Source organism: Pipistrellus hanaki, assembly GCF_964339955.1.
Source record: "Pipistrellus hanaki genome assembly, chromosome: 11".
Taxonomy (NCBI): Eukaryota; Metazoa; Chordata; class Mammalia; order Chiroptera; family Vespertilionidae; genus Pipistrellus; species Pipistrellus hanaki.
The window spans coordinates 16,577,109-16,592,743 of NC_140513.1; the positions used below are offsets into that span (position 1 = coordinate 16,577,109).

The 15,635-nt window shown below is 51.0% G+C and overlaps 1 protein-coding gene across 10 annotated transcripts in view; it reads right to left on the reverse strand.

The window, feature by feature from the left end:
* The window catches only part of PALM2AKAP2 (PALM2 and AKAP2 fusion), a 345,927-nt gene that overhangs the window by 15,315 nt on the left and 314,977 nt on the right, over positions 1-15,635 (reverse strand). For 8 of the 10 annotated variants that reach the window (XM_084899296.1, XM_084899292.1, XM_084899295.1 and 5 more), the window contains one exon: positions 4,004-6,395. In XM_084899296.1, the coding sequence (XP_084755422.1) occupies positions 4,004-6,395 (2,392 nt within the window). Of the gene's footprint in view, positions 1-4,003; positions 6,396-14,105; positions 14,191-15,635 lie in introns of those variants that run through there. The other 2 variants (XM_084899300.1, XM_084899299.1) reach the window with 2 other exon arrangements.

The following is a 15,635-nucleotide window of genomic DNA, read 5'->3' on the forward strand; positions in this document are numbered from 1 at the left end:
GGAAACTGATGTTTAGACCGCTATGAAGCAGTGGAGTTAGGACTTGAGCTTTAGATAGAATTCCAGAGAAGTGGCTGTCACATTGAGGTCCGTAATTTTCTCTGACCAGCTTTTTCATCTAAAGTGTGGATTTCTATCTGAGTAACGGAGGCTAGCTCTCAGGTCAGAGGCGTACACGTTTTGGGAAACCTCTGATGCTTACCTTCAGGCTCAAGAGAAATACATTTTACACGAACTATAAACGTGTCCTTTGGGGACCTAATGGTCTGTCCTTCACACTCTCCACTCCACCACCCCTGGCTCCTCCACCCCTTGGGCAGCAGCTTCTTCACAACATCAAACGGATCTGAAATGCCAGTCTCCGTGGGGAACACAGCAATCACCACGTCTGGTGAGAGGCACGCTCATATCCTGCCCTGAGCCCCCGCAGTCATGGGGACATCCTGTTCCCCAGCCTGGCTTTGATTAGCTCACATTTCTTACCAGGCGTAAAGCAAGGATCTTGCAAGAATTCGGTCCTTTGATTCATCTTTTTCTTTCTCAAGACTGCATCTCTCTCTGCATGTGGTTAAGTCTGACTTCTCAGAAGCCAGCCTCCTAACTGGGTACATAGGGTAAAAGGCAAGCCACAAGGACACCCAGGGGGGTCCCCAGCAAGGGATAAGCCCCCTGGGAGCCAAACCAGACCCCAAGATATATCACAAGACCCAGCACAATGAGTAGTGACAACAGGAGCCGCTCACAGAAGGGAATGATACTGGTGAGAAATGTGTGTTTTCCAGAGTTCCGCTTCCCAGAAGCCATGAGCACAGTCTTGTCACGGAAGAAAAGACAGGGGCCTTCTCGGGAGTGAAGTCGCCCTGGCCTGCGGGGATTGGGCCGAATCTAGCTCTCTGACACCCCCCAAGGAGAGGTCAATTGTGGGATTAAACAGAAAATGTGTGTGAAATCGGTAGCATAGGTCACAGCTTTAAGATCTTGGTCAGTCACCAGAGAATGTCCAGGAAATAAGAGTAGCAGACATACCCCTCACTGGCATACTACCCATGGAACCAGTCACCAAGCCCTGCTTCATGAATATTGTGCTGACATCACCTTTTCTTTTTTTTTTCTAGGACTTTTTCCTTTGATATCTGAAGATAAGGAAAAGGAAAGAAAAGAGACCCAGCCAATAATCTTTGTAATATATAGAGTAACAATCAATACATGTGCATTGTAATTCAAACTGATACTAGAAGTCCAAACTCCTTGGAAGTTGTATTTTTATAATATGTATATCATTATCACATCTTTCCACATATTTCAAAGTTATGGGACTCACACCTCCTCCTTTACCACGCTCCATAATGTCCTACGTATCTGGCAACTTCTCTGACTCAGTAGATCAGTCAACATCTGGCATGAAAACAGAAACTATTTCAAAAACTAAACTTTTAAAAAAAAGCAAACCAAAAAAAACCCCCCTAAACTATTCACCTAGGTTACTGGGTCTCTCTGTCATGCCTCGAAGTTGGAAGTGAAACCAGGAAACCTAATAATAGACTACAGCACTGAAGTGAGAACTGCCTGCTGACACCCTGAATTTGAAAAGGTCTAATAGTATGTTAACTTCAATACAACGTTTGGGTTGTCCTCCCAGACTCCCTCCTCAAGGGTGTCTTCCGGCAGTAAGTGGGTTACACCTTCAAATCAGGCTTGTACACCTGCCGGAGCCCTTCCTTTATGCTCTACTAAGGACCAGGCACAGGAGGCACACGTGTGCTTATTCTCGGGAGCATGGTATCTCATAGAACACATGTCATGCGTCAAGCTGGCGGCGTGCCTTCAGAAGTGCTCATTCAGAGGAAGAGCTCAGTAGAAGCTGGTGGAATGGACTCACTAGAGCAGGGAGACTTTGAGTCCATCAGTTCATGCGTGAAAGCAGGACAGCTTGGAGATGTGTAGAGATAACTACCCTTCTGAAAGTCCTCATTGGCTTCCGACAGACCAATGGGATAAAGTATAATATCTAAAACCTAAATGTTGTCTGGATCCAGTCAATTTTGCTTTGTTTTAGATTTCTTCCTCTAACCCACTCAGACCTTCTATAAACACCTCAAATGTGCCGGGTTCTCTATTCCTTTTGGGCCTGTATAGGTGCTTTTCCTACAGAAATTGTTCCTGGAATAATTCCCTGCACCCCCTGAACCTGAGCTCCCCCTCAGTTCAAAGTGGGGAAGTTTCCCAAGAAAGGAAGACTCCTCTTATCCCCCAGGGAGGTGGTCTTCTGTGCTTGTCTCCGTGCTTCTCTGTCACGAAACTTCCACCTCCGTGTGGGGTTGTTTTTCTTCCTGAACTCTAAGTTCCCCAAAGGCAGGAACTGCCTTGTTCTCCTCTGTGTGAACAAAGGTAACACAGACCCTATTTATGGAGAACTTCTTCCTTCCTTTCAACATCACACCAGAACCAATAAGATAAAACTTCCAGATGTTTTTTCTAATAACTGTTCTTTGGAAATGGCTATATCCTTTTAAAAATAGAAACCTTATCATCCTCCACCTTTGGAAGAGAGAAAGTAAAAGCAGAAACACAGATTTCTCCCTATCATTCAGAATGAAAAAAGGTATTTAAACGTGGCAACTTTTCTTTAGGTTGAAAATTATTAACAGAAAGAGTTCCCTTGCACCATTGTTGATTTGATGGAAGCCAAGCGTCAAGAGAGTATTGAGAATTGGAAGCACTGTTAGGAGAGGTCAATGGGGGATGAAAGGGGACATATGTAATACTTTCAACAACAAAGATTTAAAATATACATTAGGGCAGTGGTCTGCAAACTCATTAGTCAACAGAGCCAAATATCAACAGTACGATTGAAATTCCTTTTGAGAGCCAAATTCTTAAACTTAAACTCCTTCTAACGCTACTTCTTCAGAATAGACTCACCTAGGCCATGGTATTTTGTGGAAGAGCCACACTCAAGGGGCCAAAGAGCCGAATGGGACTCTTGAGCCGCAGTTTGCTGACCAAGGCATTAGGGTAATACTTTGAAATTATTTCTGATGAAGAAACAGTTTTTTCCCCCCCAGTCTATTTCGGGCCAATACTTTTTAAAACTACAAAGTCACTTGGATTGGAGGACAACATCAAATTGCTACAAGAGTTTCCAGAACTTACTCTCACTGTCTGTATTTATGTCAGCACAGCCCCATAACAAACACCTCACAGACTAGCTGAGGCCACACGGTCTGCAGCATCTCTCCGTGACAGAAGTTGTGGGTCTCCAATTGCAATCATAGCCAAATGGGAAATAAAAGCTACTGGTCTACCTTGTCACTCATCATGGCAGCAATAATGACCATATCATTAGCATCGAACACCTATACAAAGTATTCCAGAAAGGGACTGCCCAGGCAATGAGAGGGGGTGAAAGACCTGCCTTTTTGTCTAGCAACTCAGCTTCTCCAAATGGATCATAGAACACGAATAGAGGAGACCACCCCTAATTCCAAAGTACTTGCTTTGTGAGGATGAAAAGCAAAGCCAATCACGGAGAAGACGGACAAAAGCATCTTCTATGGGTCAATCTGCAGCACCGAGTCATGACTATCATTGGTGGGAAGGGACCTCGCATCAGGAGGGGTTAGTAGAGCACATTCCCCAAATCAGTTGGGTTGATTTAACTACAGACACTAAGGGTCAAGCTGTGGACTCCAACAGTCCCACCCAGTCACTCCCATTGCCAAGAAGCAGCGCCTTCAAATAAGAGAGAACAATCCTCTGCCATAAACCAAGACCAGAGCAGGATAATGAGACAGACCTACTGCGTTCCATTCCTCTGGGAAAGGGCTAACACCATCCAGGCTCAGGGCTCCTCCAGAGGACGCTCTGACACTCCCATCACATGAACCAAATGCTGAAGTCCTGGACTCGTATTCCAGCCACACCCAGAGGAGAATCCGCCTGGATACCTGTGAGCTGAAATCCACCGACAACACCTGCCGCCCGTGGGCGGCGCTGCGCTTACCTGGAGCGGTCTTGTAGCACGAGGTTCGGGAGGGCAGCGACAGGGCGTTCTTTGCCCTGGAACTCGGGGTACTCTGCAAGACCTGCCTCTGCCTCTTCAGCTCCTCTTCCCTCTCCTGGGCTGCTCGGATCTCTTCCTCGATCATGGACAAAGTCCGCTGCTTCCTCGACCTCAGCTTGAAGGGCCCGACCATCACGTCAGACTCCTGAGTGGCCAGGAGCGAGGCTGTGCTCCTCAGCTCCGCGGCCTCCGAGTACTTGCTGAAATAGCTCCCTTCTGGTCTGGTCTCCTCCATGTTGATGGGGCCACTGGGCTGCACGGCGGGCGGTGGGGAGGAGGGTCCCCGTTCCCTGAGCGCCCTGTCTTGGGCAGGCAGGATCTTTGGTAATACATCCCTTTTCTCTTGAACAGGGGAGGACACCTGAGGGGGTTCAAACGTGCTCCGGGGCTTCTCCGAGTGAGAAGCCCCCGTCCCGGCTTCCTCTCGAGTCGCTTTGGGCCTCGGCTGTTGCTCTGCGCCACCCTTGCTGGGTCCGGACCCAGCGCGATCCACCTGCTCGGCTATGGCTTGTTGGATGGCATTTTGGACCAGGAGACCGGCCTGATATTCCAAGGGGTCCTCGGCCGACGGAGAGTCTCCCAGCGTGGAGGAAGGGGAGTAGAAACCATGATCGCTGAATGACTTGGAGACACCTTCTCCTCGGCCTTCGGAGGGGTTGTCCGTTTGGGGGGTCTGGGGCAGAGAGAAATCAGCCAGCGAGTTTTCCTGGAGGGCGTTGGCCATCTCGTTGGAGGCCCCGCTGTCGCTGATGTTGTCCATGCTGAAGTCATTGGACAGGGTCTCCAGGACAGTGGTGTCCTGGGACCTCACGGACAGCTCCTCCAAGCCAGAGTCGAGCTCCTCCTGGGTCAGAGAGACGTTGACAGACCTCGAGAACTGATCCAAAATCCCAGGGTCGTCATCCTTGACCACGGTGAGGACGGCCCTGGCGCTGGTGAACTCTCCGTCCTCGGCCCACAGTTTGGACAGGGGGCCGCGCTTGGAGGGCTCGCTGTAGGGCCCTTCCTTCCCCGGAGGAGTGGCGCCGCCCTGGCCTCTGCCCGGAAGCTGGCTCTCCTGGGCACCGGGGGCCTTCTGCCCCTTGGCCGCCGAGATGCCCCCGTCTTCTGCGGGACCCCCGAGGGAAGCTGGCCTCAAGATGGTCGGTGGCTTGTCTGAGTTGATGGAACCCAGGGGCCTGTAGAATGGCTTGATGGAGAAGAGCCTGGGGTTGCTCTGGCCCTTGGCCAAGGGCTGCCTGGAATTCTCCATGAGCTGGAACTGCTTGCGGGCGGCAGAGAAGTCGATCTGCTCGGTGACGATGTCCTCCTTGGTCTTGGCGGCCGTGTCGGAAGGCTCCCGGGGGGAGGCGGGGGCCGCGCAGAGCGGCGGCGGGGGCTGCTGCTGCATCAGCAGCTGCTCCTGCTGCGCCCGGCGCTCCTTGCGCTCCTTGTACTTCTTGTGCGACTCCAAATGCTCCTCGTCCAGCTGCTCCTCGATGGACTTCTCCTGGGGCGGGTTCCACCACTTGGCCGCGATGCCGGGGTTCTTCTTCATGGCCTGGCTCCGGATGAGCTCCCGCCTCTCCTTCTCCAGCTCCAGGATCTCCTCCGTGGGCCTCACTTTCCGGACGCAGTACTGTTCCTTCTCGTCGTCCTCGAAGAGCTTGGAGGGCTTCTTGTCCTCGTGGAAGGCGCGCAGCTCGAACTTGGCCTCCTTCTTCAGCGTGGTGAGCGTGAACTCGCCATCCCGGGAGGAGCACCACGAGCTGGTGGAGGAGCTGGGACTCACCGGCGCCTGCAGGCTGTCCCCCAGCAGCTCTCTGGGCTGGTCTGGGGAGAGGCCGTTGGCTCTCTCGCCCTCCGCCATGGTGTCCGAGTTGCTCTTGCTGAGCTCGATGTGAGGAGGCACCTGCCTGCCGGCGGCTCTCTCCGTGGGTTCCGGCTGGACGGCCGTGTGGGCAGGCGGGCTCGGGCTGCCCACCAGGACGGCGGCGCCGGGCTCCGGAGAGGACGTGCTGTTGTAAGGTCCATCCGCAGAGGAGTCGCAGCAGTTGGCCTCCAGCACCTCGTCTAGATAGCGGATCTCACTGGCCACGTCGTTATCCAGAGACTCGTGGTGATCCGCGAGGAGGCCATTGTGGGGGGGCGCGTAGAAAGGGGAGGAGGGGTCCATGGAATGTGGAGCGGAGGTGATTCCGGGAACGCTTTTACATTCTGCTGCGGAGACCTCAATTTCCATGTTTTTGTGATTGGAGGGGAGAGGGCCGATCACAGCGTCCAGGGGGTTGGCACTACAGTGGTCCCTCCCGTGGCTCAGCCGGATATCATCCTCGGAGAGCTGGGGAGGCTTCTGGAACAAAGAGGACATGAAAGGCAGGGTTAGACACCACACCTCGTATGGATGTGAAGAGTGAGAAAATGACTGTTAACTAACAGGAAGGGACATGGAGACAACAACGACAAGTCCTCTCGAATTTCCCTTCCCACAAGGCTCCACAAGCTCATGTGGTGGTGGCAACAGTACCTGCCTCTGTCCATTTCACAGATTCCATTCTGTTTACCAGGCGTCCAGAGAACGTTCAATCGATGCTAGGCCCATTTTTTTTTTTTTTTAAATTTAAAAGTAAAATTAGAGCCTGGCCAGTGTGGTTCAGTGGTTGAGTGTCAACCCATGGACCAAGAGGTCCCCAGTTCAATTCCTGGTCAGGACACATGACGGGTTGTGGGCTCCATCCCCAGTGTGCAGCGTGCAAGAGGCAGCCGATGGATGTCTCTCTCTCATCGATGTTTCTATCTCTCTAGCCCTCTCCCTTCCTCTCTCTCTAAAATCATTAAAAACTTACTTTAAAAATAAAAAATGTATAAATTTAATTTTTAAAAAGTGAATTAGGACTTGGATCATTTGAAGACATGCTCAAATATCTCCGAAAGTACAAGACATTCTATAGCAGTTGTAGCAGACTTGCAAAATAGTCACAGCAAATGATTGCACAAATGTCACAGCAGTGTTTATGTGTCCCCAGCTGTAAAAAGGAGATCCTTCACGAACAAACCTTGAAAACATGATTCTCTGCCAAATGCAGTACGGCTATTCTAGCCGGGGGAAGGAAAAACCTCGCCCACATTGACCTCCTATAGACAGCAGTGCCCGAGCCTCCCTCCACCGCATTTCCCAAGAGCACTTGTGTGGCTCCTCACGTCAGCCTGCCCCTTTGTCCTGGACGCTCCACAGCTCAGTGTTGGACAGAGGACGCGAAGATGCCCTGACAGCTTTCTTTGCTAGAACTTAAACATTACAGCAGAACTTCCCAAGGCATACGTTCAGGCAACAGCTGTTCCAATGCAAAATGCCACAGCACGTGTTTGCAGCGTCAAAAAACTACCTTCGCCTTTCCGTCAGAAATCATGAAGTCTATTCGTTAGGTCTTCTGTGATGCATCCAACTGAGGCTTTTACAGTGCTAATTATTGGTGAAGGCCAAAGTCTGCAGCCCCCGTGTACTGCGAGATGGTTCTTTTCCAACAACACATTGAAAAGTATATATTTATTTATTTTTAATATATTTTATTGATTTTTTTACAGAGAGGAAGAGAGAGGGATAGAGAGTTGGAAACATCGATGAGAGAGAATCATCGATCAGCTGCCTCTTGCATACCCCCTACTGGGGATGTGCCCGCAACCAAGGTACATGCCCTTACCGGAATCGAACCTGGGACCTTTCAGTCCACAGGCCGATGCTCTATCCACTGAGCCAAACCGGTTTCGACTAAAAGTACATATTTAGACACTGGAGGGTGTGACCGGGATAGAGGCTCTCCTTTCTGTCCTTACTTGTGCCCCGCCTCTTCCTCTTCTTTCCATAAGACAGCCTGACCAGCCGCTGACAGCTATTCTGGGAAGACAGGTATCAATTTAGAAAGTCCTTCCAGACCATTCCATCCTCTTCAGGGAGCAGCAGCTCCAAGCTCTAAACCCTGATCAGGGTAGAAATACTTCAAAGAAACAAAGAGCTTTGCAGTGTTGATTCACAATCATGCATCAGAGGTCCCAGAGCCTACCAAAAGAGCAAATTCCCGGGTTCCATTCCCAGCATGAAGAATTCGCCTTCATGCAAGAAAGCCTGGTGTGATTAAAGCCACTGGTGACTACACAGGTAAATGAAAACAGGCTAGAAACCCCGTAGTCAGAATTTGGCAGGAGTCTGGGCTGACATCATTAAACGATGTCTTGTCCAAACCAACAAATGCTTATGGCTCCCTCAGAAGATCAGAAAGACCAGGATTTTCTCCTTGCTTCAGATAACATGAACCTGATTCCAGATTCAGAGAGAAAATACATATTCAATACATGGACTGGAAAATCCTTTCTGGAATAAACTATGCCCCAATCGAAAGAAAACAAAAAACAAGAGGACGTGAAAGAATCACCAAACTCAGCTTTCAAAGGTCAGAGGAAACCTAGGGTGGTGGGGGACCCATGGGAGTCATCGGCTGTCCCTGCTCCCGCTTCACGTGGAGCCCTCACAGCATGGCACCTGTCTTCTAAGAATAGTTGTCAGCTGGTCCGGATGTCTACTCTACCATTTACTTCAAAATACTTGGGCAGAGACAATGCCATGCAGCTGTGTGTGTGTGTGTTTAAATTCTATTCCAGGTGCACACAGCCATCCTCATCGGGGATATACGTGCCGACAGTGGTCAAGCAGGATCTACTCTGGAATTCCACGCTCCCCAAGGGGCGGCTTCCTTCCTCCAGTAGGTGAGCTCTCTGTAACTCCCCGAAGCTTTGCTAATTGGCACAATTAAGGTGAGAAATGAATTTCCATCTGTGAAATGAATGGCTTGTCAATGAGCATAATAAACTGTTAGAAAATGGTGGTGTTCAAATGTGTGGGTTGGACATATTTCCCAACCTCCTATGAGGAGGGTCTATGAACAGTGTGAGCACTTGGGCTTGAACACCTGTAGGAGTGGTGCATGAAGTCTGAGAACTAAACAGCCCCAGGCCCGGCCTTTGGTTCAGAGTTCGGTGGCTGTTTAACACCCACTATGGAGAAACAATCCTGCTGCGTCTGTCTGCACGCAAGGTGCAGTTGCAACATCTACAATCCAGCAGAGTTGAGATTTCTTTGAGGTTAGAGACAATAGTTTTTTGTTTTTGTTTTTTTAATATATTTTAATGATTTTTTACAGAGAGGAAGGAAGAAAGAGAGTTAGGAACATCGATGAGAGAGAATCATCAATCAGCTGCCTCTTGCACACCCCCCACCGGGGATGTGCCCGAAACCAAGGTACATGCCCTTGACCGGAATCGAACCTGGGACCTTTCAGTCCGCAGGCCAACGCTCTATCCACTGAGCCAAACCAGTCTGGGCTAGAGACAATAGTTTTATACGTACTTGTAAAATGTGTATTTTAAAATAAAAGTGGGGGGTGCAAGAAGAGACTGAACATAAACTGTGAATCTATGGATGAGGACAGTGGGAGGTGGGGAAAGGGCAGAGGGTGGAGTGGGAACCTGTGGAGGGGGGAAAAATGAGGAACTTTTGTAATAATATGAACAATAAAGATTTATTAAAAAATAAAATAAAATGTGTATTTAATAAATATCTACATGAGCGCCAGAATTTGATCTAGGACATACCTATTCTTAATCCTTTGGCCTGCTTCCCCAGGTAAGTTTTGTCCTTCTACCCAATATAAGCAGTGGGCTTTTGGGGGGAAGCGGTGCAGAGCGGGTATTCGAGGTAACCTGCTGCTCTCCATACTGCAGGCATTATTGGAATACACGTTCATACATGATCAACCCTGTCTCTGCTTAATTGGCTCCAGTAGTGACAGGCAGCCCAGACCCTTTGACTGTCCTGTTTCACTTTCACTATAACCTGGTAGGCAGGATGCATCTAAAGCTGCCATTGCTGACTCAGATGTGTTTGTCTAATAATTACCGGCGTGGTTCAGTGGATGAGCATCAACCCATAAACCAAGAGGTCCCCAATTCAATTACTGGTCAGAACACATGCCCAGGTTGTGGGCTCAATCTCCAGTAGGGGCATGAAGGAGGCAACTGATCAATGATTCTCTCTCATCATTGATGTTTCTTTCTCCCTTTTCCTTCCTCTCGCTCTCAAATCAATAATAATTTTAAAAATTCTACTTAAAAAATAAATAAAACATTAGAATAAGAGGTTTAGAGAAGTCCAGAGATTTTTTCCCCAGGATCGCCTGGCTAGTAAGTGGCACAGCCAGGATCTGAAGGCCAGTTCTTCCTAGCCTAGTGCTTCCAGAGGTGTGCTCAGTGGTGGGATGCTTCCAAAATGACAGGGAAAAACGTCGGACGAATGGCTTTAAAGAGCATGCACTTGACCCTTTGCACACCGACTCTCTAGAAGTCACGTGAGACTCATGACCTGGCATTAAAGACCCCTTTTCTTCTCTTTATCCAGAACCAGCCAGAGACAGGTTCCCTGGAGATTAGTACCAGCTCCTACCTTCTGCTCTACCTGCAGGACCCTCCAGCTAGAAAAGGGGTGCTAACTTCCCTTTCAGTCCGGGGCCTTGACCTCGGGACTGGCCTTTGAGGCAGGTCCTCTGCTTGCTCTGATGACAAAATATTAACATCCCAGTCATCACAACAGATGCTGTGGAAAAAGGCTGGGACCCCTTCCCTACACCACAAAGCCCCCAGCACGGGTGAGGTTCTAGAAGCCTGTTGAGTTTGCACAGAAAATGCATCAGGTCTGGATACCGCTGAGGCGGTGGCCAGCAGTGCGCTGTTCCCCCACAGGGCTTCGGGGGCCTAGTGCTGGGTGTATCAGGACAGAAAGAAAAATGCATTTTCCTTCGCAGATCTGGCGGGCCCCGGGGGACACCAGGAAGAGGTCCTTCACTCTAAGGACAAGCGTGAAGCTGAAACTTCCACTCAGGCCTGCTGTGTCCTCAGCTCCCCAACTTGCCCACCCCAAGCTGGCCGTTACCTCCTGACAATGTCCGTTACCAACTTCGACCTCTTTGGCTCACGCAGTGTGACCCAAATTATCCAAACATCAGGCGCCTTTCCTGCAACCAGGTTTCCTCACTCTGAATAACCCAGATTACTTCCTCCTACGGCACAGTATTTAAATTAGAAACCCTTTCCCCCAGGTAATAGGTGACCTGATCCTTTAATCCAGTTATTTTTAAGTTCCGCCAAAAATACACTCACTCTTGGCCTGGGAACGGAGACGTGGCTGTGAAACAAAACTTCCTCACGGCGGTGAAGCCAGACAGTGTCTCTATCCCTTCTTCCCCGCCTCTCTTTCCTAAGTAGGGTTTTTAGTACACAGAGCAAAACTGCTTTAGGCAAGAAACTGGTTCTACTGGCTGTTTGTGGCAGGCTTTACAATGGTCCTGACAGGATGGAACTTCAGCTGAAGTTCCATCACCACGGCAACGGGAGGAGGGGGTACCACCCGGGTGATGGATGATGCTCAGACACCTGCTTGCAAGGTGCCTATTCAGGTATGCTGAACCTCAACAGCCTTGAGGGAAGCAGGGTAGAGCTACAAAGGCAGGAGGTCCAGGAGAGACAGCTCATCACGCCAAGGGAAGCTGAGGAATGTGGGAGGGGAGCACAGAGGCTACAGAGGTCAAAGTGCATTCCGGCAAGGACAAGCCAGCGGAGAACGGAGAACGGAGAACGTACAGAGCGACAAGCCCTGTGCCTGGGGCCACGGGAGGTCCTGGGAGTCCTGGGAGGTTTTTGGGGCTCTGCGGTGGTCCCCTCTTTGCAGCAAGGGGCTTACCGCCTTGTGGGAGGAAGAGAGAGCCAATTCACATCAAGAGAGCAAACAGCAGCGGGCACAGGAGGCATTGTACAGTAACGGGAAAGAAAATTCCAACCCTGTGCCATGGTGCCAACTGTGCAGGCCGAGGGGAGTTTGTGAAGGAGCCGGGCGCGCCAATGGTCCTCAGCAGCTGGCCTGCAGCAGCTCTGCCCCCACCACGCCCCTGCTGAGACTGCAGGCTGGGGGGGGGCCCGGGGGGGGGGGGCTGGGGAAGGAGCTGGGAGTCTGAGTGGGCCCCTTCCACCCCCTCAGACACAGAGAGTAGGAATGTCTGAGAACGACTTGACTTGCTTCAGGCAAAGCCTTCAGGACAGGAAGTGGAGGGTAGAGGTGATAACCTGGGCCACATTCCAGTTCTAGGCCTGCCTTTCCGCTTCCACCCCTTCCACCCCCAGCAGCGCTGCTTCCCGCTGTGGGACTGGGACCAGGGGCTGTGCTGGTCATGGGAAGCCGAAGCCCAGCCACATCCCAAGGACAGAGACCCCACTGGCTGATGGAGGGCAGACTTAAGACGCCAACACTCCAGACTAGAGACAGGCTAAATTTAGACCGGGCAGGCTCAGGTTAATTCTGTGACCCCTCCAATCCCCTAAACACCCCCTTTTAAAGGCATGAAATACTAACAAAGCCATTTGGTTTCCCTCCCACCGACCTCCTGCCTTGAGGCCATTATAGCCCCAAAGTGACAAGGACCATTCTGGTCCCTACAAACTCAGCCTGTCTTCCCCACGCTCCCAGGACACGGGTCCACCCGGCACACACCACCCTATTCTCTCCGGCTTACGCCTCAGGTACAGGCTCGGAGACAGGATGAAAAGCCCTCTGGAAACCCCTTTCGCTGGGAACAAGGCTCCCCTGTGTCTTGGCCCGCCCTCCCAGGGAAGGCACACGGTCCGTTTGTAGCAAACGGCGTTTCCCCAGCGCCACGGCCTGCCTGATGAATAGCAACCCTCAGCCCCGCTGAAAAGCCACCGGCTCGCATGGCGGGCCGCACATCTGGAACACGTTAAGGTGTTGTTTGATTAGCACATTTACAGCTCGGGCTTTCTGTGAGAGAAACTGAAGATGGTGTGTGTGATGGGGGCGAGAGGTGGGGAGGGGAGGGAAGGAAGGAAGCCGAGGCCTTCCTGCGGCCACCGGGGAAAGGCGTGTTTCTTTCGGCTCCTTGGCGGTCCCCTCCCGGTAGGAGTCTCGACTGAGAACCGCGGGGAGGGCTCAGGGTCTCCCCAGCATGAGGAGAGAGATGCTGCATTTCAGCTCCTCAAAAGTTGGCCTTTGTTTCCTCCTCCTCGTGATACACTCCGTGCTCTACCGAGGGGTCCCCAGAGGCTCTTCTCCCCAAGGCCTTCCCGCTGTCCCGACCTCCAGAATAAACCAAGATCAAGGCCACGGAGGCAGCTCTGGTAGGGTAATGCATTCTGCTGAAAGCAAGAGCAAGCCTGGCTTTGGTTCTTAATAACGAAGCTGCGTCCCTCTTGGTTTTAAGATAGTTCAGGGTCTTGGGTTCATGCCTGGCCAACTAGGAAAGGCAGAGAGCAGAGGCTAAAAAACAAAACAAACCAACCACTAAGGGCCCGGCAGAATTTCACTACACGGAGGCAGAGGGCCAGGAGAAGGGAGGAGACGGTGCCAGAAGCTTCTGGGTAAGCCTTTGTCCACAGTGACGCTGTACAGACCAACAGCACCAAGGAGGTTCCCCATAGCAGACGGGCACACACGCTCCCTAACGAGCCTGGAATCGCAGGGAGCGTGGAGACCCCCACGACCTGGAGCTGAAGGCTAGTTGCAGACTAAACAAACACAACATGCTAACCTGCAAACCAGTGGCCAGAATCGCTGGGTCACTTGGTTCTGCTCTGGAAAAGGACACTCAGACTCAGAAACACACACACACACACACACACACACACACACAACACATACACACAGCTGCAGACACACTCACACACCACCTTCAATGCATCCTCTGCCACAGATGGCATATCTTTGCACGCACTGCATGTGAAGTGAGGAGCGTCCCCTTTGCCCTTTAGCATGAAAGCTGGAGTTTTACAAGATTTGGAAAGAAAAAGAGATGCTAGTGGCCAGTGTGACCTCAGCTGCCCGCTCTCTCTCTAGCGGGAAAGGACTCCACAGCACAGCACTGCAATCCCGACTCCTCAGCCTCTGAAGGAAACCTCCTCCTACCCGATGAGAGAGAAAGGACAGCGAGGCAAGTCAGCAAACCCGGCTTACCCTGCCCAGCGCGAGCGCCTTACCCGGCCCGTCAGAACTGCCTCTTTTCCAGACAGATTCCGGCGCACTGGCTCAGCTGGACAAATTCCTGCTGAGCCTGGGACGGAAGCCTGTGATGTCACAGCGGGCCCTCCCTCGGCTCCCTAAAAGGCCATTCACACAAAGAAGGACTTCACCCCCTTCCAAGAGGCTGCCCCTCCCTCGCTGGCCACAGCCCGGAGGGCAGAGACTCCAGGAGCTCAGTGCTGAGTGGGGAAGGCCGGGTGCTGATACGAGCCAGGTCCAGGTGTCTTAAGTCAGAGACAGGCTTTGGATAAGCAGGGACTTAGTACCCCAGTGAGGGTGAGGCAGCAAAAAACTTGCAAGAGCCTGATGATGCAGTTAAATGAATATTTTGGGACAGAAATGCTCACTGTAGAAAATAAATTCTACTTGGAGTTGTGAACACACAAAACAATATACAGATGATATAGTATGGAGCCTATTATATATAACTTTACTAACCAATGTCATCCCAATTTATTCAATAAGAAGTCAACATGAGATTTAAAAAAATATGTTATTCATCCTCCCTCCACTCAGAGAAAAAGTTAATATTTTCCTGCATTCCGTGTGGTCTCCTTTTTAAAATGTGTATTTAATATTGTTGAGACCAGACAGCATATTCATTTTTGTTGCCAGCTTTTTTTCTGTTGTACTCCACATTATCTCACAAGCAGTCTTCGTGTCCTTCCGTGGTCTTTGTAAGACACATTTTTAATGGTTACGTGATGTCGCATAGAAGCGGGACAGGAGGATTTGAAGTGAGGGATGAGCGCTCTGACCTCAAGGGCTGTCTGGGGAAAGTGGCTCCCCTTTTTCCGCCACAAAGAGAACAGCTTCTTTTGGGTTGGGTCACAAACACCTCTGTCCCTCTCCCAGGCCCGGCCCCCAATGCTGCCCCCAGGTTCCGTCGTCGCCCCCCCCCCCCCCCCCCCCCCCCCCCCCCGCCAACTCTGTTTTGACCTGGAAAATTAGAGGCACAACTTGGAGTCTGGCTAACTAGGAAGTCACTCAGAATTCTAAATCCATGCAGGGCCATGAAGAAGTCATCTTCTTCAGGGAGATTGTGGAGAAGACAAGAGAACTGAGATGTACAGCAAAGTGACCAGGAAGAGGAGGACAAATGTCAATTAGAGTCCTGCTGGCCAGCTCTTCGGGGTAGGTTGGGAGCAGTTTGTCTGGGCCAAGCAGGTGAGCAGCCCGATGATGGTGGCTGGGTCCCTGTGGCCTGCAGGCTGGCCCACCATGCGGACCTCCTGGGACCCCCCAAAAACACAGTTCCAGGAAGGAATGATCAGAGTGGATGGAGCCTAGGAAGGCCCTTTGGAAAAGGAAGCTAAAAGTTTGCATACTTTACAACTATTTACCATGCCTAAACAACTTTTTAAAAGTATGTTTTTATTGATGTTTAGAGAGACAGAGGAAGGGAGAGAGAGAAACATGGATGGGCTGCTTCCTGCACATCCCCCATTGGGGATGAAGCCCCAA